We start from the raw sequence: 27192 nt of genomic DNA, 5'->3' as shown, positions 1-27192 counted from the left end.
CGGAGCCTCGACGTCACCGTCGCCGCGGATGGTGCACTCACACTCGTTGGTGCCAACCGCAGCGTATAACCGGAGGTGTATAACAACCGGGCTGCAACCCGGAGGCAGCAACGTGCGGCTGCACGGCGAAGTCTCTGAATTATAAAAATGCGCCGTGTTCCTGTCAGCTTCATGCGCCACGTTTGACACGCTCAAACGTCCGGGTCGTCGAATACTCCGCTACTTTTTCCCCTTCTTTTTAGCCATGGATTTTTCAACTTTTCGATTATTTAACATTTTTTTTTGTCGCTGCTGTTGTTGTTCTTGTTTCTGCTTTGCCTCCCTTTCATTACTGGAGTTTGACACGCGTGTAGACATATGTGTGCGTCTAGAAAGGATGAGTGAGTGAGCGAGTGTGAGTGAGACGAGGAAAAAAGGTCCCGGGACCGGGGGTTTTGCAAGGGCGTTTCGAGGGCGAGTTAAGGAGACGCCGAAGGGCTAACGATCGGGAGCGGGTAGCCGAAAGTCACTGACGCTACGAGCGAAGCTGCCGAGCGGGAATGTTAATTAATTAGCACCGAGACATTGATCAGCCGCGTTGGGTTACGTAGCGTATTTACAGCTCGGCCGCTAAACAACCGCTTTATTTTCCCTGCCGACCTCCTACCCCGGCTTCGAGCTAGTTTGACAGCTCTGACGATCCCGCGTCCAGATCCCGTTCCCCACCTTTTCAGCCGTCAGTCGTCAGTCTTCAGTTTTCAGTTTTCAGTCTTCAGCCTTCCAGCTCCACGTGAATTTAGCAACTCACCAAAATTACTCCGTGTGCCTAATTACCTTATACGTATACCAGACACCGTCCGAAAGTTCAAATTTGAAACGGCAACTAGCCCCAGACGACGATAAACGCGAAGTTTCGTTATATTGTATTTTTTGCCGAGAGAAAGAAACTCGCCTTTTACTCTTTCGCAGATGGTTCATAGAAATTATCGGAAACCGTGTATGAATTCGCAACTTCGGATAAAAGAGCCTTCCGTGGAACAGACCTTGTTCGAAATTTTGGTAAGGTTGTTTGTCGGGGCGCCTTACCGCGGAGGCTTGAAAACGTGGGAATGGATTTTTCTTTCGCCTGTTATTTCATGCTTGTTTTTCAGACGCGCGTGGCAGCAGCCGTTGTACAAAATGCTCTTTCGTTGCAGCTTATACTGCAGAGTGCGGGCGATGTTTGTCGCTGGAACAAAAATGGGAAAATACTTCCTGCTCGACCCCCGTTGGGTAACGATCACTCTCTCTCTCTCTCTCTTTCCCCGATACTCGTGCTTGCTTTTTCGCTTTCCCCACGCCTCGCCAGGACGCCCCCCACGATTATACCGAGTGAAGTATTGCAAAGAAGGGAAAGAAGAGCAAATTCCCGAGGAAAAGTGAACGGATCTCTGGCGTTGTGGCGAGGAATAAATTTACACGCTCCTCTTCGGCTGCGTGGTTTACCGTTGAAAGGTGAGGGAGAAAAAAAAAAAAGATACCGAAAAATCTAGAGCATTTTCTTAGACTTTTCGATCTTTCAAAAGTAATCTATATGCGCGTTAGCTCTCGTTCTCTTGTTTCACCCTCGTACATTCATTGTAACAGATGGAGTATATAAAACAGAAAAAAAGGAAGAATACAAATCCGTTTCGTTATTTTTTATCACCATTTTTTCTCCTCAACCGATCCCTGAGGGGGTGAACACCATGAATTTCGAGGGTAGTAGAATCTCGCGTGGCAAATTGGAATTAGGGGTCTCGTCGGGGTATCGAGTTGGCGAAAAAATTCGCATATTTCGGGCAGAATCGCAGTCTCACGTTTCGCGAGGGTTAGATAGGTGGCCATAAGTCCGCGCCCGGTTGGCGAACGGTGGCTCAGAGCGTCACGTTGCATTAGCGAGGTGTCGAGACGCCCAACGTCCTCGGGGCTTCCTCCCACCCCTGTCGGCCTTATTTCTCGTCCGAAGGACTCCGCGGATCTCCCGATGGACTCGCCCACCGCTCTCGTTTCTTCCATTTACCACACATCTATATCCTCCCCGCTCTTTGCCTCTAGAATCTACATTTCCCTCCACATGTCGATTATCACTGCGTAAATCAACAGTCCCTTAATTTCTAGTTGAAATCCATCCAAGCAGATATTACAAATGATCGGGAAAGATCCTTGACGATGACAAAAATTTCCAATACCACGCGCGACGTACCGTGCGTGGCGGTACCAAAAATCGCGACGGACGTAAGAAGGGTGGTAAAAAAAACAAGTGTGTAAGAAAGTGCCGATCGGCCGCAGTGGCTCGTGTTAGTATTGACTTTTCCACGAAGAGAGTGCGGTGCGGTGCGAGACGGTCGGGTGGCGCGATGATGAGATCTCTCGGGGAACCGAGAGCGCCTACCCTGCCCAACCAGCCAACCAACCAACCAACCAACCAACCCTGGGGCGGTGCGGCGTGAGAGGAGCCAGTACGCTAGGGTGCCGGCAAGCCAACCCCGGACGGCAGATTTACCCAGCCCCGGGATTCACGGTTCTCGCCTTGGCCACCGCTGACCCGAATCGGGGGGCAAAAACTTATCAGAGTCGATTTCTCTCGTCCGTAGAAATTTGCCATGAAGCGAGAGATTCGCGAGGTATCTACTTTGGATACTACGCGAGAGACTTTGAATCTCGTATAATCCTCACCGATGCGCATACAGTTAGTTATTCGCACGTGAACAAGGTTTCAAACCGCGTCAAGTTTTTCTCAACGATCAGTCGGCATCGAATTCTTAACTGAAACAGATAAGTGAGAAGCAATTGCCATTCTCAAGTTCGGATATGTTTCACTGTTGTAATAACTTGTCGGAGAGGTATCCGTAAATATACAACACGATATGACGTTACCCGATTATGGTTGAAAATTATTTCGCGTCGGTGAATCCCACGCCGTCAAGTTTACCGTACAGGGTTATAGTAATACGAAGCTAAAGGCTAAAGAGGGGGGAGAAAATTTCCTCGAGCGTGGGTTGTACGTTGTACGAAGGTTATAAAATATGGGGTGTATAACGGGGTACGTGGATCGAATAGCGTGAAAATACATCCCCGTCGGCGATAAAACCGCGCCTCCACCGTCAAAAATATTAATTCCAAATCCCGTCTTCCTCGGAGTGTTTAGTCTGTACATCCTAGGCTGACACCCTTCCGAGAGGAGAGATGGCCAGGAAGGTTGTTGGTTGCCTCCGCGCGGATGTCGCGGAGGGTCGAAGGTGGCGGTGGCTGGTTATATTATCGGGGGAGGCATGGAGGGCTAACGGGGCGGGTTGCGGAACCGAGTAAAGCGAGAGCCGTCGGGGTGGAGCGAAGAGGGTGAGGAGGGTGAGGAGGGGTAAGGAATTATACTACGTGCCCGGAGTGTCAAGTCACCGGGTGGTTTATGGAACAGCCGTGAACGCGGCAGGCTACGTCGACTGGATGGCGGCTCGACGCGGTGGCGTTGCTTAGCCGGTCGTCTCATCGTCGACGTCGACGTCGTCGTCGTCAAGGTGGTCGATGGATCGCGGTGCTTTCGGGAGAACCTGTTAACGGTTACGGGTTCCCGGGCCTCAGCCGCCTTAAGGGGTTTTCACGATGGGGGGAAAACGCGACGTGTATATAATAGTATAAGGAAGCGGCGAGGAGGAGGAGGAGGAGGAGGAGGAAGCGCGCTGCATTAACCAACCGGCTGAAGAGCGGCTTCTGTTTTTCATCCCTTACACCATGTACTTCACCGACTTTTCATACGCGGCACGCAATGCTTGTCAAATGTCACCTAGATCGAATAAACGGGATTGAAATTGACTGACGTTTTCCTGTCTCCTTACGTAGGGTAGCTAACATATTTTATTACCTGCAGGGCCGATCCTAAAACCATAATCTCGTTTCGACGTATGCGAATTATTGTTTGCATAGGTAGCGTAACGTTATACTTCATACTGCTATTTGTCTATTAGTCGTTTGACGATTTTCTCATAGAATCGGGACTCGTGACTGATCGGCTCACGTGGCGAAACCGCGTGGTTCAATCGGCGGTGACTCTCGATAATTTTATACCGTACATAATTGATTAGTAATTAACACGCCTCCGACATCTTTTGTCTCGAGGGTTTATTGTTCGGGAGTGGTGATACTCCATGAATTGATTTAGGTACAAGGGGTAAGTGCATAATAGAGGCATAAACAAATAAACGTCCAGGTTATACGAAACTATCGGCTAGCGAATTCCTTGATTAATCCACTCTTTCCTAATCCCGTAGTCCGAAATGACACACCGTGATGATTTCCAATTCCAGTACCGGGTGACTGGTTCCCTTTTAATCAACGTCGAAATTCCGGAAAAAAAACCTGTGTGCCACAGCCGAGATAGGGCAAGTTTAATTCCGCTGTCGCCGAGCGGTTATTCGGATTAAATAGGTCGTAAGAAATCTTAATTAAATCCTTGAAAATACGCGTCTGGTTGCCACTGTGCAGGTTGTATTTCGGTAGGCTGTGAATGGCGGCCTCCGCATATAGTACATAAGTCGGCGGTACACGCCGCCTCCTCCTCTTCCTCCTCTCCCTCCTCCTCCTCCTCCTCCCGACTGCTATTTCACAGTCCTTCACAATCTTCGCAGCCGCGAGCTGCGCGAGGTCTCTCTCTCTATCTCTCTCTCTCTCACTCTCTTTCCCTCTCTCTATCGCTCTCCGTGTTCATGCACACACACACACGCACACGCGCGCCGTACACAGTCGTCTGGTATTTTCGCTCGAGGCTCGCCGATGCTATTCTTGCAGCTGGATCGCAAACGCGTGTGATATGCTAATACGCTTTCAGTGGCGCAAAACTTAGCTGTTCCTCTTAAGCGGCTGTTCGGACTTAAAACATGTATACGCGTTGTGTCTCGTCGGTGAATTACAATAATTATCCGATATTTCGTGTATCAATCAGCAAACTACGACGACCACAACGACCGGAAACCGTTCCGTCTCGTGGTCCTTCATCTTTTATCACCCACTCGCCCGCAGTTATATGTACAGCAGGCTATTTGTTACACCCTCTACTCTGCTCACTCGAAGGAAGGAGGGAGAGAATCAGTTGATTAGAAAATCAATTTCCACCCAACGCGACAAGATATATACGCGCGTTCCAAGTAATTTGTTTCCACCCCTCCATCCGAGTTACCTACCAACGCACACCGGGAAGCCGGACATAAGTCGGAAGCGGAATAAAGGGAGTGTCGCATCGTTTCGTCTCGTCTTCTCGTCCCGCGTACGAGACCAGCTCTCTCTCTCTCTCTCTCTCTCTCTCTCTCTCTCTCTCTCTCCCGCTCTCTCGTTTTAGACAAAAGGTTAGGCGTGTGCGAGTCAACGTGTAATATGTGGATGTCTCGCGGTACCAAACTCAGCGGTTATTTTCCAGGAGGTCTGCAAAACTCCCGAGAGACGACGACTACGAGCGCGGCTATCCTCGAGGTGTCCGAATGAGGACCGAGATTAGACGTGGCGTCAGCCACTTTATCGTTCCAATCTTCCCTCTCTCCGCATCTCCTCATTCTCGGTGACAAATACATTATATCGGGCGACATTCTAGCCAAGAATAATGTCAGACATCGCAGGTATACACAAAGAATACGAATTATAATGAGAAAAGAAGTAGCGGAAAATTTTCTTCAAATCCCCCATTAACAATTTTCGATTCAATTTAATCCACTATCTCGGCAACGACGACTCGGTGGCGCTGATTCACAAGTTTACATGTCTGTACACGTATAATGCAAACTCGTATGCCGATAGATAGGTTATATCTACGGATATACATATATACATACGTGCATCTGTAAAATGTATTTACATCGACGTTCGCGTTGTCAAGGAGTGGGTGGTGGTGCAGGGAAAGAGGAGAGAGCTGTACGATCCACACTCGTACACCAGCGTGTGGAGAATTACGTTATACACTTACACTGTAGGCAGGGATGGCCGGTTTACACATGCGACGACGGGGATTGCTGCAATGCGGCTGTACGTGTGCGTCAGTCTTTTAATTGAAAACGTTATTCGGCCTTCTCTCTTCTTCTCTCTCTCTCTCCTTGCGGAAGCTCGAGCTGTACGGGTGTCTAAATCCATACGGTATATCCACCACACCTTAGCCTCTTCCACCTGTCCGGCATGCGAATGCGGAGAATGAAAGCTTCGATTTTTGCGAAAAATTAATTAAGCGTTTGAAATCGCAACCGTGTAGTCGGAGTTTAGAGATTTCCGTAAAATCTTCCTTTAGTTACACCAACGCAGAGCACGTGATTAAACGTGTAAATTTGACCCTTTCAAAGGTATAAAGTATGACGGCAGAACCAGCAGCGGCTGTAGTCGAGAGGTAAAATTCATAAGGAAGTGAGCAGTGAATTTCCGGCAATGCGGCGGCATTGGCGGTGGGCTTTGCCTCCCGGTTACAAAGTACGTCTGGGGAAATGGCACTTCCGGGGATGAGACCGAGAGGAGGTAGGAACGCGGCAAGGGTAACCGAGGCCACACCAAGCGGTACGACAAAGAGAATGAGAACGAGACGGCGATACGGGGAAAGGGAAAGGGAGTGAGAGAGAGAAAGGGAGGAGGACCGACTGGGATCAGGCGCAGAGAGCTTTGTTTACAGTAACGAAGATGTAAATAAATTATAACCACCGCTTGCCATCGACCACCAGAGGTTTCTACTGTCCGTCTCCGCACATTTCGTTGATTATTGCACCGACGGCGTATGCGAATATAAATTTTCCAAGCCATAGGCGTGCGTTTATTTATACATGTATCGTACCTACCGTATGCCACGTGAATTTGAAACCCAACGTAGGCAAATACGCGTTTAAGAAACTTTCTCGCAGCAGCACGGTAGAAAAAATTGCAAACGTTGAAAGGGTTGTTTTACACGTTACCGTGGGTGTAATAAATTCCACTGACTCTTCGTCTGACACTTAGGAAAGCGATGTGTTGTCTTCCCAAACGGGAAGAAACGCTTATTATATGGTTTAATGCGTTAATAATAAGTACGCTCGGGAAAGGGTTTTGCAAATAATGTGATACTTTTGTGAGAACCTAACAGTCGAAAAATTGCTCAGAACTATGAAATGAAAAAAATAGAACCAGAATGAGTACATGATATGAAAACAGCCAGGTATGCCACATTTTCTTGTTATTCTCATCACGCGCGCTTTTTTTTTTTTTTTTTTGTTTTTTTACAGTAATTTGAAAACAGTTCATGCCTTTGGCGAAAGGCAGGGAAGGTGAGGCGGAATAAAAACGTTTTGAATATCGAAGTGAATTCATCGTTAAACCGTTATCGTCTGCAGGATCATCAAGCATTAACGAAGAATATTGATTTGTTATGTTTGATTTTCGGAGCGTTGTTTTCGTCGAAACGCGCCGTTTGTAGATGTAAATTTAGCAGGAACAATCAGAGATAAAATAATCACTTTCCCTCTCCGATTCCAGTGAAACAAGATATAAGAGGATTTTTTATTCGCGGAATAATAACGAGGAACATCTCGATCATCCGACGATGATTTCATAACCACGAGGCTTACTTCGAATCGTTCCCCGCTACCTTGTCGGTGCTGCAAATATTATTTTTCACCGCTTTGAGTAGAAGCAGAGACGGTTGGTCCCGCAAAACGAAGAGAAACGGCGCGGATGGTGGGAGTAAAAAATTGGCAACGTTTCTTTATTCGTGTGTGACACGTAATATCGCATATATCACGGTGTAAAAGCCACCATGTTCAACCGTGACAAACTTTTCAAGTATAATGCAGCTAAAATGGTCGGGATATTGCACGCGAGTTGGAAAAAACGAACCGAGACGAAAGAGAAAAAAATACTTTCAACCGGCCGTAGGGCAAGATGGAAAAAGAAAAGTACAATTATGGTTTTTTTTAACTAGTCGTTCTCTTTTCAATTTTCGAATCATAGTATCGAAGTATCATCGAGTAACGTCGTTTCAAAGTTTCTCCAGACGAAACCATAGCTAGCTCTAGTCTGCCGAGAGAAGGAGTGAGAACTTTGTAAGGATTTAATCCGTTCCTTAACTCGGCGAGTTGATCTTTCCGTAGCGGAAAACGGCGCTGCAGCGTTTTGCTCGCGAAAACAAAACGCCGATCTCTCCGTATATCCCACTTGAAAATATCCTCGGATTAACTTGGCACCGTTCAACCTGCAGGCAGATCTTCCTCCCCATAGCTCGTCGTTACGTATCTCTAAAATAAAACGCAAGAAGAAGCATCGGTAAAGCGACAACACCGCCGACCTAATCGAACGGCTTGGCCCAATAACATCTCGCGTTAGAAGTTCGATCGAATTTGTCTCTAGATCGTTTGCAATCGCAAACGAGCCGAACACCCGTGGGCAGGGTATTTGATTCGTTTAGGTCAGGTTGAATCAGTCAGTGTTTCGGTCACTTGACCCTACGACTTGGCCGAAACTCCGAGTTGAACAGCTTTAAAGCAATATACACGCAAGCAATGATCCGCACCGTTGAGAGAACGCAACGACATCCCACCTATAAGAGTATAATCGCGCATACGTCCCGAAGAATTCAACGGAATTTTATGTCACTTCCCTCCCGCCGCGCGATGCGGGGAGATTTGTTTTCGCAAGAGGGCGAGACACGGTGGGCAATTTCATTATCGTGCCACGTTCGCCGACCGGTGACGGGTTATAAGACCAGGCGTAAGGCGGCCGCTATCATCGGGAGCATCGCGCTACGCCGGCAACACCTAGTTATCGTCGTAGTCGGGAGAAACGACGAACCACGCCATAGACGCGACGCCGTTTCAACGCCCACGCACACACCGCTTTCAGAGGCACACCGACACCGGCCGCTCTCTTTCTCTCTCTCCTCTCCAGAGGCGGCAGCAGCAGCGGCACCATCGAAGGCACGTAGGCCATATTACGCAGCGAACGAGCATCTCTGGGTGTATATGCCCATATACGTCCGTACGCAACAAGGGACATACGCACACCTCGGACCGATCGGCCGGAGAACTCTGTGATCCGTGCATCCCAACCACTTTTGTTCACCCAGTCATTGGTTCATTCATATTTGTTCACCATGCCGAAGAGCAACGTTGAGGCTTCGGATGCTGGACTCTCGGCGACGAGGCAGCTACGGTTTCCTCTTTCTTCGTTCCTCTCCGGCGGCCCGTCATCTCCCTCTAAAAAACTCCGGGCGTAAATGAGCACATCCTGCCTCTCTGAGACGAGAGACAAAGAAGCCCGATCGAGATCCAAGCTTTCTCTCGATGAGAATTTCCAACAAATTTTTTCTCACCCTAGGCACGCGTTCCATCTTATTTTGATCATCGTCGCGTGACCGACGACGAGACCCGGAGGGGATAAAATAGTTGATAAGAGAATTAATACTCTCGAGCCTTTAACCTCGCCAACGGACAAACTATTTTCAACTTTAACGAGTTGTTTATCGGGACCCGGCTTTGCCAACCGTCGTAAGGTAGCGAGGCACTTGTTTGGATCATCTCGTGCGGTACGGACTTGGCGTCGTCTTCTTGAATTCCGACCACATCTCAAACCCTGTTTAATAGCTGGTCGAAACTCAACCGTACGGTTTGCGATACGGTGGCGGAAATTCGGGTAAAACGAAGACGAGGAACAAGAACGATTCCTCGGGAGTTTAGCTACTCCGTCTATTTCGTGCCTCAAAGAGTTTGGCACCCGTGTTCACGATGCGAGGACCGCGCGGCGAGCGCCGTAAGGCGGGACTATTTTTGAGCGGTGTTTATCTGGCCTGGATTATATAGTTATGAGTTCCAGAAGGCAGAGCAACGGCGGGATAGTTCCTTGAAAGAGGTCTCGATCATTTGCCCGGAGTTGCGCGAATTATACTCGCGGTACCTGAAACAACGAGACCTCGCAGTTGGAAGAGATTTCGAACCCCCTTGCCGGCAAGCCCCGAATGCAGAACGGAGAAAGTGTGAAAAGATTACCGTTTGTCGAAAGCTTGCCGCAGCTTGCGATCTTTGCGATATTCAAATATTGTACTCGAATTTAGTATTAATAATATGCGTGTAATTAAATCACCTGTTATGCGTAAAATCTTTCTTTACAAAGAAAGAATTATATTCAAGAGACGAAGAATCGGATGTTGAAAATTATTCAAAGGTCCTTGGCGATTTGGAATATCGAAGAGCGAGTTACTCTGCAGTAAATTACAACCTTGCTCTGTTGCAGGTAGGAAAGAAGAGAGGAAGATACGCGAAAAGACGAAGCACTTCTCCACGACGTACATCACCTGGTATAAGTGATTAGCACCGGAGTGCGCAATTTGCGGAGTAAAGTCGAGAATCCGAAAGAAAGAGGGACGAACAGAGGGAAAAACCAAAGGTGCAGAGAGAGCGTGTTATCCCAAGTTGGGCGAAATTCGGTTAGTCAAAAAATCCTTCTTATAAAACCGGGCCGGCGTTCTCGGAGCCCTTGACGTTCGATCACGTTCTAAATTTAAAAAAGTGGCTCGCCTCGCAATTGAGGAGGCACTTTTTCCTAGATGGTATCGCGAGTCGACGACGACGAAGGCGCGTACGCTGTATAATACGCGACTAAATATATACGTGTAAAAATCTTATCCGCTTTTACAACAGCAGCAGAAGCATCAGCGGCGGCTTGAGCTTTGGAAATTGAAAATCTGAAATGAAAAGTACAAATACCTGTCGCATCGAAGCGCTCGTCCACCGTCGTCGTTAATGAACAAGGCACGCGCGGCGCTCCCGTTCGAAAATATGGTCGTGCACTTTGTGTCACGGTCGCGCTAATATTAGCAGCCAACGATTACTGATCGACAAATCGAGAACCAGGTATTCGACTCGTGTCCCGAGGCGTCAATCAACCTGAAGTTGTACGATACCGAGTCTAGTCTGGGCCTGAGCTCGATCGTACGGCTGTAGTTAAGGCTAACGACAGATTGGCGACAAATAACCTTACGGGGACTAAAAGAATTCGCAATATTTCCAACCCTTTGGTGGTGATTGATTCGTCGAGGGTTAATCTCTGTTTTTTTTTTTTTTTCATGTCCTATTATATTTTTGCACTTTTTATATGACCGTCAAGACGTTTTAGACTCTGGGGTGCCTGAGGCATTAAAATTTAATGCAAAATTGGAATAATTTAATTATTCGTACGTTTTTTAACAACAATTCGCGTGAAAATACTCCTTGTTTTAAATTTAAAGAAATGTTTGAAAATCTGTTTTTTTTTTTGTAACGTAGACAGCTGAGGTGCTGAAATTTATAGTGTATATTTTTTCAGATTTTTCCGTAAGCTGGTTTTCTCCAAAAAAAATTTTGCAAATTCCGACAAATGAATTTTGTTTTTTGTACATTACTCAAAAAATCGCAAACTTAGCCAGCGATTCCGAAAACCCATATTATCTCCCATGATTTTCAAAATTTCTTCAGTATAAAAATTTCCCCCTCAAAGTGTTAAATTTCGCTGACAAGGTGACGTGAGGATAGACCAATTATTATTGAATATAAAAATCACGCGCAAGTCGCCGCACGAATTGCTCGACGGAATTTCCACACGATGGAATAAAAATCATTCCGCAACTATAATGAAATATACTTTTTATAGCGACTGTACGAATGTTCATTGCTACGGCGGCAGCGGCAGAAGGCGGACAAGCCGCGCGGCATTGCAAGGTGGGTTATACATGTACAAAACAGTGTCATGGATATTGATTTCACGAGCATGTGTGTTACGCGCTCGTTCGATACGTATACTTGTAACATTCGGGAGGCGCAACTCCGCAGTGCTACATCAGGAATGTGCTTCATAATACGTATACGCATACCACGGCACTACGATTCGTTTGCGGATTTACACGCACGTATTTCGCAGCCCACCCTTCGCACACCCTACGAGTATATACCTGTAGGTACGTATGCGAGTGCGTATGGTTGGGTGTCCGACTTGTCGCGCGTGTGTATAAAAGATCGTTGCAAAAACACTCGGCACGCTTGCCCTGCGCGATAACTGCAACATAAACTGCATCGCTGCTGCAGCGCGGTCAGAGAGTGTAACAAGAAAGCCCGATGATAACTTTGAGGCAAGTTATTTTACCAAGATGTGCGCAACTTGTATAGCACGTCGTATTTTAAATATGTAGAAATATGTAGCACGTATAATAAGTAGATTAATAAATTAATTGATGACCTACGGTTGTTGTTCGAAAATAATTATTGTGTCCGAAGACTCTGCTGCGGTCCTGACTTCGGAGCGACAAGGGAGAGAGAGAGAGAGAACACATGTATTTATCAGTCGTTTGTTAACTGCTCACGTATTAAACGGTAGATATAAACGCAGGCACATGTTACGCAAAATAAAATAACGTCGGGTATAATGGGCAGAGTGAGAGAGGGAGAAGATACGTGTCGCGTTTATCGTGCGAGTACATATACATATTATTACACTGTGTAATTTAAGAACTTAGGAATACATTAAATCGAGCGGCAAAATTAGAGGAGGAAAAAGACGGGAACAGATTTTGAAAGAAATATAAACGAAATAAAAAAAATTAAAAAAAAAACAGCAACCCGACCAGGCGAGAAACAAGAGTTTAAAAAATAAAACTTTAATAAGAGTTTAAAGTTTTATTGCTTCCTCCTTCTCACACCTTGCAAGCATTATGCCAACTTACTAACAATTACAATCTCGGTAAACTAACTTTGCCTATCGAGAAATGTAGACACCGGATGTTATCGATATGTGACGTCATCTCGTATGACATACGCATCTAAAAAGGAAATAGACGCCTGTACATGCCTATGTATGTATGTATGTATAGAGATACTCTATGACAATAGCAAAACCGTACGTACCTAACGTGCAATGTGTAGTTTCGATAAACAAACAACGACAAGACTCGGGGGAATTTACGTCACCCGTTGGCAAAATGTGATTTCACTAATGAATCATTTTTAAAAGTGCTGTCAGATAAGTCGTCAGATACTCATCTTCTTCATAGACTGCATACGGGGCATTCCGAGCTAACTGTACCAACGTTGGAGCCTCACCATTTTTGATTGTATTCAACAAATTTTAGGCGATTGTCCCACTTCCAAAATAGTACTCTGAAATTTGTCTGATTTTTCGAGTAATCTTGTGTTACTTGTGAGTTTCAGGAAAGCCGACATGTCTTACGCCGTAATCTCGAAACTTGAAAAAATTCTTGAGAATTTCTCGTTATGCGTCAAAATTTTTAAGCTTGGATCCAAAGTGGATCAGCGACGACTGCTTCTACTCTTTCTGGAGGTTTTTAGAGAAAAGGAATTGAAAGAAAAAAAAAATAAGGACGAATCATTTTACTGTGGTCGGTTGCTAAAACATTTTCGTATGTAACGCCGGATTTTCGCGAATTTTTTCAGATCAAGAATGAAAAATGGTGTGGGACCAACGTCGGTACAATTGGCATGGAATGCCTCATATGTATAGCGTCGATTAAGAGTTTTTTGAAACTATTTCGTGACATTGTCGTCTTGTTAGGTACATACACACATATATACATATATGAATGAGCAATCTTGACGCCGTTTTCGTTCACGGCTATCTTTCAAACGACTTCGCTTTTTTTTCCACGCCTATATAGTTCGTTTTTTTTCTCTTTAGGCAGAGAAATTACTAACCGAGAATTAGAAAACTAAATCGTATTCGAGACGGGCATGGGGATAGTTTTTCGATCAGATCTCAGGGCCATGATTCTCCCTTTTTCTTTTCTGTCAATTTTTTTTATCTTTGTTTGTTTTCTTCCGAACCTTAGTTGGACATCTTCGGTTGATTTATTTACCTCAATTGCCGAGTCCAATGGACTCCGATGCGACTGATAAGAATTATTCAAATTTACTTACCCATGCTTGAACATTTATCTCTTTCCTTTTCGTTGTTTTCGTACATTAGTTCTTCTATTTTTCCTCCTTACCGTCCAATTTAATTATTATTATTACTATTATTATTATCATTACTACTACAACTACCGCCACTACTATTGTTATTATTATATTCTATGCTTCGGTCTTCTTTTCATGCCCTCGAACGCCGGCATGCGGATAGACATTTGAATATTTAGTCAATTAGGTTACTTTGCATAGGTTATAGGTGACCACGGGTTTATATAGATTCTATGGTTGCTGCAGCATGCGCGCATCCACAAGCCATTCCTATCCAATACGCATGGCCGCTTAGTGGGTCTCGACTCGAAACTCACGTGCGTGCCGCACCGCAGCCTTTTCCCATTCGGTGACCGGGCGAAATTGATCCTCTTCCAAGATAAGACCCGACGACGACGACACTAATCGTGATCTCCGCGTTCCCGCTCGGCGTATTACATTAAAGGTATACGTACAAACGCGCACGCGTGCAGCGGCGCATCCCTGGAGCATCGTTTCACAGGTCGCCTGTATTTTTCCTCTGTTATTCCCAAAATCGACACGCGAGGTTTCGACCGTATAACGTACATACGTCCGCTTCTCCGCATAATATACGAATTAATGACTCGATCGTTACTTTCACACCGTGACGCGAGTTTGTTCTGTTTCATGTCCGGATAACCGACGATACAAACTCAGAGCTACAAGTTGTCACGTCTGTCTTGAAAACTGATCGCAAGAACAGACGCAAAGAGGTCGCGTACAAAATACGGACCAATTTCTCTCCGCGTTCAAAGAGTTATCCACAATAGCTTAAGAACATCGAATCCGAAGTTTTCTATAAAGTGGTTTCGTACATGCACAACCTTCACGATACCCGAACATCGTGCAGCCGACCGATACACCTCGATCGAGATCGAACGATCTACAGGATCTTGACACCGACTATCACGGGTCGAGGAGTCGAGAGCAAAAAAAAAATGAATAAAAAAATAAAAAAATAAAAATAATAAAAAAAACACCAACAGAGTACGAGATCGAGACCGGACATACGATTAGCTTATAAAACAGGCGAGACACGGGGCGGAAGCGAGCGCCGGCCTCGCGTCGCTTCTGACCGTACAGAGGAAGGTAAATTGTAACGAGGATCGGGGCACAGGCTGCACGCGTATGGCCGACCTGTGGGTTGGTGGCTGGTTGGCCCTTTGAACCTTCTGATACTATACATATGCAGACGGGGCCCGTTTCGTAGTGGAGGGCATCCGGTGGATGACGAGGCAGCAGCGGCAGCAACGGCAGCGTTATAAAGCGGGGAAGCGGATTTGCATAACCTCGTCAACGAGGCACGAGTCGTTCGCCTGGTAATCAGGGCATTCGCATCCGAGGCGATATGATTTTACGAGGCCTGACTGCCTGACACCCAACTCGACCCGGACAACGCCTTGTCGTTACAACCTTACCGTTCCACTTTGCGATCATGCCGTCCGTCGCGGATTCCCCTGCCCGTTATTTCCACGACTTCCGCTCGGATAAAATCGTCGAAAACTACCGATTCGCTATTCAACGTGTATTTCGCGTTATCAACGAGGCTTGCTGCTTCCCGACCGCGCAACCTTTTACTCGCGTACAAATTCTCAAGCTCCTCAAAATTACATGCAGAACAATTGCGAAGGTCAAAGATCGTCGGCGGAGAAGAGAATCACCGCGCTCTTCGTCGAGGGTAGATTTCAGCGTGATTGATCTTCTCGAAAATGATGCCAAGTATAAAGGTATACGCGTCGTATGCTTGCCTGCATCACGCGCGGTGGTCGCGTAGAATCAAGATCGTCATCGATTCGTTTCTGGATCTGGTATCAAGATTGTATTGTCCAGAAATTAACGGAGCATCGTGCGAGCGGCGGGACATGTCACAGTGGCTCATAGAGGGAGAGGAGATAGCGTGACAGTCACGGTGCATATAGTCGAATGGAAATGCATCCCGTGATTTATGACAGTCAGACGTGAGTCTAGCGGCTCGGTTAGGACTACGGGAAGCATCTCGAACGCAGATAACCGAACGAGATGCGCGTTGAAGTTGAGGAAAGTAAAAAAAAAAAAAAAAAAAATAAATAAACAAAATAAAAAATGTCAAATCAGAGGACGGAGAAGCACGACGAAAGAGAAAAAGACAGAGAGAGAGAGAGGGATGGAGGAGAAGAATCGAAAGATAAGAAAAAAAAAGCAAGACCTCGATCGGGGGGGTCCACGTTTAGAGTTCGGGCTTAGAACCCGTTACGTAAAAGCTCAAAGCTGCAGGGCTGGTCGTTTTTACATGCATTATTATACATATAAAGTACCACGATGAAATAAATTTGCGACGACGAAGAAGGAACGTCGAAACTGAGGAGAGTGGTGCGTGTGCTGTGTAACGAGAAAATTCATAAAGTGAGTGAGAGGAGGGGGAGGGGGGATGGCAGAGCGAGGAAAAGAGAGGGGTAAACTACTTGTTGCGCGTCGCGACGCCCCGAACGTCTCCGTCCCGTCGCCCCCCAGACATCGGGTACAAAAATAGATACGCCACCGCGCGTGTCGCGACGCAACAGATATGATCGCCGGTTTGTATCACAGTTGAAACGTATACTCGATTCATCGACGCGTCTGTATTAATGCAGATGTCCTGGCTCATCCGAGCCGGCAATTAATTAAAACTGATACAGGACGCGCCTCTTCCGAATCATTCGCAAGGATGCGCGAATGCATCCTTCGTTGGATCGTTAGTCTGGATCGAAGTTCGTCGCAGCGTTGAGGAAAATATCGTCATGGGTATATATTTTCCAAGAACCACGTGCGTTGACGCATCCACCTTTTCGTAAGGTATTTTACCGGAGAGTGATAGATTGGACTTGCGCTTGTTATCCGAACCTGACTCGGTTAAGGCAATTTTACATCGGCGGTTCGGCACATAGACGAATGACGTAGAGATACGGGCGATTGGCGAACGATGACGCACTTCGGCAAATTCTTCGCAAACGCGAATATGATACGCGTCGCTGACCATAGAACGCAAAGCTTCCGACTACCATTACTTCTCATCCCTTCGCGTGTGATTTATCCTTGCATTTTACGCAGCTGTAGCCGCGCGTCTAGCAATAAGTATTATTATCGCATTGAACCTCTCGAGGTACACGCGTGGTGTTTTCATTGGTATTACGGTACAAGGCATGCACGTATCGCGAATTGTGATAACAACGCTCGGCGGTAGAGCTGCGTACCTAATGAAAAGAATTCTTTGCTTGTTTCTTTGTTTTTTTTTATCGTCACGTAACATAGCTTGCATATTTGGACGCGATAAAAATTATCCGCTTCTTCGGGCCGCGGGTCCTCGGTTCCTCGTTTCTTCGAATCCGAACGCAAATTCGAACGTCTGACGACAATTTGTAAGAAGTTACAATGGGAATGAAAAAAATCCCATGATTTTATCGACTTCGCGCAAACTACCGAATTAAACCCAAAAAAAATGCCCGTCGCTCGGACTTGAGCAAAAATTTTCCCTTTCCATTTTCCCCACAAGGGGTATCGCGTGTATGATGTTCACTATACGTTGAGACTGCGAAAGGTATTTTTCCGCAGCACGCTTATCCTTCGGCAAATATACCTCGAACGGCAAATGGTGAAACGGCCAAACATGAAAATCGTGACTGACCTGTATCTGGTGTCCAGGGTTGCTGATGTGTAGCTGCTGTGCCTGGTTGATCTGTAGCGTGGAAGTGCCAGGTCCCGAAGGAGGCCTTGGAGGAGTTGAGCTGGTGAAGGGTCCTTGAGATCCGGACTGGTTGGGCCCACCACCGGCCTGAGATCCTCTAGGGGGTAAAGGATACCCGGGGCTGCCGTGATTGGGCATAGACCCGGGGCTACCGTAGGGCGAATACTGTTGCTTGTACCCGGCGGCGGGTCCCATCATCGACGGTTTGCCGCCGGAGTTTTGGGCCCGCTTGATGTCACCGAGTGTCGAGAATTGCGACTGGGCGGTAAAAATATCGGCAGTCGATTGTCCCTGGAAATTTCCCGAACTGTTCGTCTTGTGATAGGCCCCCGCCGTCTGCGCGGTCTGGGCCTGACTTCCGGGTGGTCCGTTGCTGCCGGGACTACCGAGGTAATCGGAGGCCCCGGCAAACTGAGGAAACTCGGCGTAGGGCGACCTGGCAGCCGGTCCCCTCGCCGCGGCTGCCGCGGGATTAAAACCGCCGAGACCGAGGTGCTGATTCTTGTGCTGATGCTGCTCGGCCATCTGCTTCAGGGTCTGAGCGGCCGGACTCATCTCGGACTTGAAGTCGAGACCGGAGTAGGCGAGTCGGGCCGGCGAGTATTGGGCCGATCCTAAGGCCCCGGGGCTCGAGTTCGTCGGAAGGGTCGTGCCGTTGTTGTTGTTGTTGTTGTTGTTACTGTTGTTGTTGTTGTTGTGCTGGTGAACGGCATCCTTGTCGTCCTCTACCTTTATCTGACCGTTGTTGGTAACGTTGTTGGGTAGAGCGTTGCTGGCGAGGTTGTCGACGCACTTGTCCTCGAAGTCAAAGTCCTTCATGAACTCCGGATGAAAGTCGGATATCTCCGATATGAGGTCCTTGAATGCGTCCGAAGTTATGATCTCGTCGCCGGTATCGTCGCCGATAAAGTCCGAGAAGCCGGGGAATCCGGCGCCGTTCGCAGCCGCGTCCTTTTCCAATGCCGCCGCGCACTGTTCGAGATCCACGAACTCGTTGTCCGGCTCCTGCTTGCACTCGACCAGGTTCCCCAGGTCGACGCAACCGATTCCGCCCCCCGTCGGGACCCGCGGTCCCCCAGCCGCGGGTGGATCGGGCCCCGATTTCGGCGAGGCGGTCGAGTTTACGTGATCGCTCTTCACCGAGGCGTTCGTCAGCGCCTTCACGGTTACGTTCGTGGATATCTGCTGGGGCTGGGAGTTTGCCGCCGAAGTTGTGAACTCCAGTTGCTGAACTATCTCCACAGAGAACTTGGTCAGACCCTCGTTTCCACCCTGTTGCTGCTGTTGCTGTTGCTGTTGTTGCTGCTGCTGCTGCTGTTGTTGCTGGGGGCCCGAGGCATTCGCCCCGTGACCGTGGTGCGGACCACTCCCACCACCCCCGCCACCCCCGCCCCCGCTCCCGGGGGCCTGCTGCTGATGCTGTGCCTGGGTGCATTGCAGTTTCGACGGGGGTTCCCCAAAACCGCCGTCCCCGCTGCCCCCACCCGGTGGCTCCAACTCCTCCGCGGTCCGTTTCAGGAATTTCTGCTGCTGAAACAAACGATCAACGCTGTCTAAATACTGTCGAAATAATCCTGGGGGTTTTCTTTTTCACACGGTAATACGGAAGAGTTGTCGTGTTACGAGGATACACGGGGGGTAGTTCAGGGACTGGACATACGAATATGTCCTGCGAATGAACATTGTTGTAACGACGTTGAATTTTTGTGCACAAATGTCGACGTGAAAAAAAAACGTTCTTTTTTTCTCAAAATGGTGAAGAATAAGAGAATACTCTTACCGTAGCTTCGTTCGAACAATTTACAATTACACAGTGGCAAGACGGCTATTTCGAATTACGAATTCGGCATTCGGTTGATCACACTTTAAAATTTCGCGTCAATTATTATACATATTTGTTAAAAGGGGCAATGTTTTTTTTCTTATCTTTTTATAGTTTCATATACCGACCACACGACTTTAAACGTATAAGAATTTTTCACGACCGTTATCGACATACAGCGAAATACTTTTTGAAATCATACTTTGTCACTTTGTTTTTCCTGGTTAAGAAGGGCTTATTTGCCCTAAGACAAGTCCCCCTGAGAGAGGGAAACGGAGGAAGAAAAAAAGTGAGAGGGATAGAAAGAGGAGGGGAGTCTTGGCATCGATGGAGACCCAGCGAGGAGTTTGCGATTTTGCGAAATACGCGTAGCTACTTCCCTGCGGCGTCGCGGTGTAGGAAAAATTTACGCAACAAGTGCGCGATGACCGAAATTTTAAAGAAGTCGAATTACGTAAGACGAGGGTCGTGATATTGAGAATAGTAATAAGGCTGTGGATGTCGGTTCGTCACTAATCTAAATCGTCGTCCGAACATCCTCTCGCGTTCTTTCGTTCACAATTTTGAAACTCGCACACGCGGACAGTTTTGAAAGAGGTTTGCTTTCTCCACCATTCGTGCAGGAAGTGTTTATGCATAATCGGTAGTTTTCAAACGTTCCAAGGTGTCACTTTCGTGGAACGAGCGACAATGGCTCGGCTGAAAAGCGTGTGTGTGTGTGTTCAACTATCGAGTAAAACTCGGTAAATCTATGTTAATAGATTCGCGATGCTTCGAGGTGATTTTCAACCGGATTACAATCCGTTGGGATCTAAACTTCGAACAACAACGTAGACGAGGGAGCTAGAAGGAGATAACGAAAAATCTGGTAGGTATAAGGTAGGCACAAACATATATATATATATATATATATATACATACACGGGCGGCCAACAGTCAACGTAACTGTTCTTTATCACCGAGAAATATCTTTCGACTGAAAAAGGAAGAGGAGAAGGAGGAGGAGAAGGAAGCTGCCTACATGCGACAGAATTCGTCATGAGACTTTGAACCACAATCTCAATATGCAGTGCTACGGTTTTAACCAAACGGCGTAAGTCGCGACGTATTTTCCATATTTTCTTTTTTTCTCTTCCATTCAAATGCTATTCCAATTATGATAATAATTTTTTTTTTTGCCGTGCCGACCTCACTCGATCAACGTGGTGTACATGATTGTCGGTACAAGGATCACAAGCTTGTCAGCGGCGAAAGTGGATCGCATGGAGTACGCAATTGTAAATTTATAAACCGACAATGGGAGAGGTTTTTACTTCTTCTGCTGCTCGTTCATTTTCCGTTATCAATTACTGCAGGTAATGTAAATACCCGCATGAACAGACTAGACACGCGATGCTTGCTGTATTCTTTAGTTACGGTTTCTCATCGTCAGTCTAGACACTTTATACTTTGGCGATTTCTTAGAGTTTTCCACATTAACAATCCAACGGATATATGTTACAGCGGGTTTCGTGGTAATTTTTTCAGTTTCTAAAACCTTGAAATTTTATTTCAAACATACTGTAATTTTCGATACTATGCCTAATATTTTACCAACCAAGCACAAGAGTGGCAAAAAGAATTTCAAAAATCATGCAAAAAAAGCTCTTTCACTCTGCCTTTTTTTCTCATACGGAGGTTGATCGTGACTTTTTCCTTCGTTTCACTTTTTCTATACATTTTTAGTACTCTACTCGGTTACTTCTCTAATTTTTCTTTCATCCGTCATGCTACGTGTTATTATATTTATAGTTTTTCTCTTAATTTCGTTATGTAGTACTTATACCAACTCTGTATCTCTATCCTATTATGCCCCATAAAATTCCTAGGGCACAATAAATAACCGCTCACCCACTTACTCTCTCTGTCTCAAATAAATCGAACTAAATAACTTCGAACAGCAACAAGTACGAGTCAGAGTTCGATGAAGCGAAGAATTGAGATAAGTATAGTATCGTGCACACTGAACTTCACGTACTGCCGGGTGATTAAGCCCCGGGCTACCGCAGAAGCAGCATATAGAAAAGTAGAGTGGTTAGTAAAATAAAATCGTTCCAGAAAGTGGGGCTAATGTCGAATACCCGCAGAGTCAGACTCACTCATCCCGGCTGTCTGTATTTACAACTGGGATTGGAGCCTGCGGAAAAAGTCTCTGCCGCCCTCTCCCTCTTTCTTCGTTTCGCTGCAGGGGGTTGGTTCGGGCCAAGGCAGAAGCCAGGAGTGAAGAGTTTCCCTGTGACAGGGCGGAGTGAACGAGAAGAACGCGGGTAAAGACGACGAGGAAAAGAAAAAGAAAGAGGAAGAGAAAGAGAAAGAGAAAGAGAAAAGCTGTCTCGGGGCCGGCCGGCTCGGCACTGCGGGAAGGCAATTTCGCGGGGTAGTTTCGTCCTCGGGTTTGTCGGGAGGTCGCGGATGGCCAGGAGCGAGGGGGTGGATAAAGGGGTGTCGGGGGCGGCTGATAACGGCGGGCTTCCACGGCGCCGCGCGTCAATATTGCCTCCGAGTTGCCCGCACTCCCGGCCAGGTCGCAGCCAAGGTGTAGTAAAAAAAACCACCGCGTTAGAGAGGAGAGTGGCTGAGCGTGGCGTAAAAGAAACAGGATCCACAGATTATTTCGGCAAGGAATGTTGCATTTTTTTTTTTTTTTTTTATTGTCGTTCGACAAACATCTAGGTGCACGTGTACCTCTCGACGACATTTTTCTTCCCGAGGTGGCGATAAGCCGATCGGATCCTCAACGAGGTCAAACTGCCCAAAGTGAACCGGAAGTTGGGCCACCGGATGTTACGTATGCATGTCACAACTTCCTGCCCAAGGAAGATACAGGTAATGCATCTTCTTTTTAGCGTACATCGTACTTCTCTGCGCATATTATCTGCAGTTAATTTTTCAGGAGCGCAATGGTAAAAAAAAAAAATTGTGAGTGCATTTTAATGCTGACGCTGTCCGCTGGAGATGCTTTGTACATACATACTGCAGTATTAAATACAGGATAACGAATTATCCAATGGTATTGTGTTATACAGGAGCGTAAGAGATCCTTGTTTGTAGAAGCGTTTCACGGTTTCGGTGCCTGGCGCCTCTTGACTCCTGACTCTTGACTCGGATTTAATAGTCAAGCTCCGAAGGATACGTATAACGTCAACGGCTCAAGGCGGTTCGAGTTACAGACGATGGCGGAGGCCGGCTGAAAGCTAATTTAGTTTGAAATCAGATAACTACCCGCGGCGGTGGCTGAGAAGTTTGTACATTTTGCCGCTGTTCCTATCCCGACCGACCGACATGGGGGTCGCTCGGTTTTTCCACAACAACAGCATGGTCGGAGAATAAATCAATACCGTTTTTCGGCACACTCTTAATACGTGCAATAAGCGGGAGATTTTAACGCGAGATGGCTCTCCCCCCCCCCCCCCCTCTTTTTTTTTCATTCGAGGACGATCATCGTTATCTGCAGGGACCCGCGTCGAGGAGGAGTAGGCATAATTCCTCTCGGGATAAACGAGGGCTCGGCGAGGTTTCGCGTCGACCTAAATTTAGGAGAAAAATGGTCCGACCCGACCTGAACAATCCTAAAGCGAGCTGGACCATCCGCGGGAGATAAAATTGAAACATAGTAGGCTGCTGGAAGACGTAGGCGATGATAGCCGCGCCTGATAACGCGATGGATAGGCCCACCCACACGCCTACGTTGTACTACGGTGTTACACGTATATGCCAGCGTGCACTAAACACTTCGAAGAGACCAATTTTTCCCCTTCGCGGGATATCATACAATTCCGCGAAATAAATTCGCATCGTTCGAATTGGTCAAGCGTCGACCATGCCTATTCGCATGCTCTGATATCACCGCTTAGACAATCGTGGGAAGGAAAAAATTTTCTTTCCAAACATATATATTTCAACAAATAAAATCATGGCGAATAGAACGAAGAATTATTTTTACCCCAAAAATTACCGCGAGTATTTTTTTATAAATTTTTTTTTATATATTATATAAAAATACATGATATTATACGAACGTATTTACCCTTACAATCCTTGTTGAATAATACAATATACCTAACCTCGCGTACACGCACAACGGATCTTGACTAGAATTTTAAACAATTCGTTATTTGCAGTGATAGGAAAATAACAACGGGTGACACGAGAACGAAGAATTTTCATCAGTCAGAAGCTACGGGGACATATCATAGCTATACCATCGCAAGCCCGGATTCTAGACCCTGTTTGTTCTGAGAATTAATTACCTCGACGCTGTTAGACTCTGGCGTACAACTATCGACCGAGAAACTTTCAACTAGCGGGAAGAAGATTCTAGGCGAGAAGCGGTAGGTACACACATAGTTGGGAGATAATCCATGCGCGAAGTCGAGAGTGGAATATAATAATACAGGCGTTGCAAGCTGCGAAGAAGGAATAATTATCGCAGGGTCGCTGCATCGCGTCTGTGACGATAAATAAAAATTTGAGAAAAATAAAAAAAAAAAAAAAAGTTAAAAATAAAACGGCAACAACCAAAAATCACCGCGAATGGTGGGAGTTTTTTTATTCATTTATTTATTTATTTTTTCTTTTCTTTTCTTTTTTCGAGAAGCTCATTTGGGGGGCGGGGGAGGGGGGCAAACAGCTCGAAACAAGGTTGGGGCAACTCGACGTCGTCGTCGATGACGCGACCGGCGTATCTCCTCCTCGGCGAGCGAGGAGTCCGAGGTTAATCGTATGCGTCTGATCCACGAGCGCAAACCGAGCCCACCTTTTGACTCTCGCAGCTCTTGTTAAATACGTCGTCGATTTTCGCCTCACGCGCAAGGACTAAAACACGCTCATTGTTCCTCCCGCCTCTCGCCGTAATTTTTTTTTTTTTCTTGGTTAGCCCGTATAACATACATACATGTAACCTTTGACATACGAGATTTTCGAGCGTTCCAATTTTTCCTAGCAATACTTTATAGGTGTGTCTTTGTGTCGCGTACATTTTTTCTTTAATGTTGTTCACTTTTCATCATTCTCGATATTTTCACGTGGATCGGTTTAAATACTGCAGGAAGGAAAGAAGTTTGTATAAAGTGTTACTACAATGAAAACAACGCCGGTTAACAAAGTCAAGGTAAACTTTGTCCCACGGTTTTGGCACCGCGGTTATTTCCGAATTTATTATTCATACAGCTTTGTTATAAATCTCGATTAATCTCCGGCAGAGTCAAGTCAATGGTAAATGGCTCTTGTTGAAAGGGAGCGATAAATCGATCGATCGATCGATACAAGCTAGGCAGGTGTCCTGATCTGCCGTAAGATAATTTAAAAAATTTCAAAGAAATCCGAACTTGTACGATCCACGTATCGCCAACTTGAAAAAAAATTTTCTTTCAAATTGGATGCGCAATTTTCTCGGTTCTGAACCCGCCATTTATGCATCTACGTATACAATACATCTACGTCTACCAGAGCGAGCTGCAGCAAGAGTTTACTTTACAACCGAGAATGTTTCGCAATTGGATAATGGGATGGGGTGGTGGTTATTTCAGAAGCATGATGAAAAATCATCGGAAGAGATAATGTTTTAAAGAGAAACGTCGGGATTATATATTTAACCAGTGTTCAGAAATACGATTTCCTGCCAAGCGATACGCGCCTCGCACAGGGGTCGGTGTGTATGGAAAGAGGCAAATCTTTTCCTCGCACGTCGTGTATAATCTTTCCTTCATAGATCCGTGGGAGCCACGTGAGGCGAAAACTATCGGACGATGACGCGATTCTAAAAATTTCGTATCGGTTTTTTTTTTTTTTTCTGCTCTTTCAATCATGAACGAGGATTCGCCGTTACAAGGTACGATGCGCTCTCTCAATAGAGCCGCACTGCAGCAAATACAACGTTTCTGTCATATCTATTACCACGTAAGCAAACTTATTCACATCTGAACGCACAATCTTTCGTGTAAAACGTTACATGAATAATTATGTAAGTATATATATATATATATATATATATTGACACACAAGTATTTTTCCAGATTAAAATAAAATAAAATTGAAGTCTAACCGATGCAAACAACTATTATGAGAGAGTTTGCGACTTGTACTGTTGCAGCCCTATTGGGAGAGTGCACTTTATCGCGATTTTTGATATACATACAACAGATCAGATCGTCTTGCGGAATTCAGTGTAGATATTATATTTAGGAAATAAGGAAAGCGAAACAATAGGGAATGTGAAAAAGATTTGCTTTGCCTTCTAGAGCCCGTGACGCTTGTAAATGTTAATTAATAATTATAGTCTGATTGATCTTAACGTACGTTACCCAGACGGCCGTTCGTCAAGTAGGAACCCACATCGGCGCACGTACGTACCTGAAACAAGAAAATCAAACACACCTGTAAATTAATCTGATTTTTGTTAATTGCATCTTAGATCAAGGTAAGATATAATAATCGATTCGAGCAGCTCGAGAGAAATATTCATTATTTCAAATTGTACTCTTGGATATGTTTTTTTTTTTTCCTCATTCCTCATTATAAGTGCTTCTCTCGCAATAAGTAGACTTTTATACTCATGCGATTGACGACGAAGGAAAACAAAGGCGAGAGTGAAGGTAGAATAAAATATAAGCTACGGTCAATTTGAATCGGCGCGTGTATATTAATATGTATAGGTGTAATAAACTCGCGAGGTATCGAATGAACCGGCGAGTTGATACGAGACGATTTCATGCAGTTTGTCATTAATTCATCGTCGTACGCGCCTGACGCACGATTCGACACCTGCAGCACCGAGTGTTGCGAGTGAATATATCTGCGGACCATGATTAGTTAGCAACGAGTGAATTGCGTGCATCATATACACGTGTGTGTGTGTGTTGTGTTGGACGTATAGCTGAATCCACGGAGCGTTTCATCATTAACCATTATAATTGAACGGCTGCATCTCACAGATTCGCGTTTCAAATCGATCTTAAGAAGCAGTTACTGTTTCGTCCGCTTCTTATGTACGTATATACACAGTACGTTGCATGGCGTATGCCGTGATATGCGGAAATTCCTTCCTTGCGTCGTAAGGTAAAAAAAAAAGATCGGTAATTATCACCGATGATATGCCCTCGAAATTCCAACGATTCCTGGCGATGGAGTTCTTCCCCAGTGTTCTAATCGATTCATTGCGAATCATTGCGATCTTGAGGGATTTCTTTGAATCATCAATTTTCGCAACAGTTGGAAGTCGGTTTAAAAAGTCAATACGTCGAGGACTGTGTCGATTCGAGGTTCTGTTATACCTGTTCTTAAAAATTTTCTACACATTACTTGCGATGAATCGGTAAAATTCAAGCTTTTATACCTCGTGTATAAGTTGGGAAGAAGCAAGGATGGCAGACAATTAGAACGATAATCAGCAAGTTATAAATATACAGGCCGGCATTCTCACGCATTCACATGCAGAATTATTCAAGACCGTCGGTGACAAACTGAGTGAGACTCTATATCGGTATTTCGATTCTAAACAGAAGTCAAATTCCGGAGTATCTCGCATTATCATTGTCTTCAAACGGACGCCACGAACCTGACGTTAGCGTTCTTATTCCTGGCCGCAAATAAATCCAAAAATTCCACGTCGATCGTTCTCTGTGTAATATATCCAGGCTCCGTGTTTAGCCTGCTGTAACGGCATCGCATCGACGGGCCTTCGCGCCTCT

The 27192-nt window shown here is 45.9% G+C and overlaps 1 protein-coding gene across 11 annotated transcripts in view; it reads right to left on the bottom strand.

Moving 5' to 3' along the window:
- Positions 1-27192, bottom strand: part of LOC107228219 (neurogenic protein mastermind) — a 125450-nt gene that overhangs the window by 16394 nt on the left and 81864 nt on the right. For 3 of the 11 annotated variants that reach the window (XM_046743504.1, XM_046743507.1, XM_046743511.1), the window contains 2 exons: positions 25802-25855; positions 17584-19173 (listed from right to left, as the gene is read on the bottom strand). In XM_046743504.1, the coding sequence (XP_046599460.1) occupies positions 17584-19173; positions 25802-25855 (1644 nt within the window). The remainder of the gene's footprint in view (positions 1-17583; positions 19174-25801; positions 25856-27192) is intronic. The other 8 variants (XM_046743505.1, XM_046743508.1, XM_046743512.1 and 5 more) reach the window with 3 other exon arrangements.

The sequence above is a fragment of the Neodiprion lecontei genome, chromosome 6 (assembly GCF_021901455.1).
Source record: "Neodiprion lecontei isolate iyNeoLeco1 chromosome 6, iyNeoLeco1.1, whole genome shotgun sequence".
In the NCBI taxonomy this organism is placed as follows: domain Eukaryota; kingdom Metazoa; phylum Arthropoda; class Insecta; order Hymenoptera; family Diprionidae; genus Neodiprion; species Neodiprion lecontei.
Note: the sequence above shows the minus strand (reverse complement) of the source record. Positions and strands in the feature narration are given on the sequence as shown.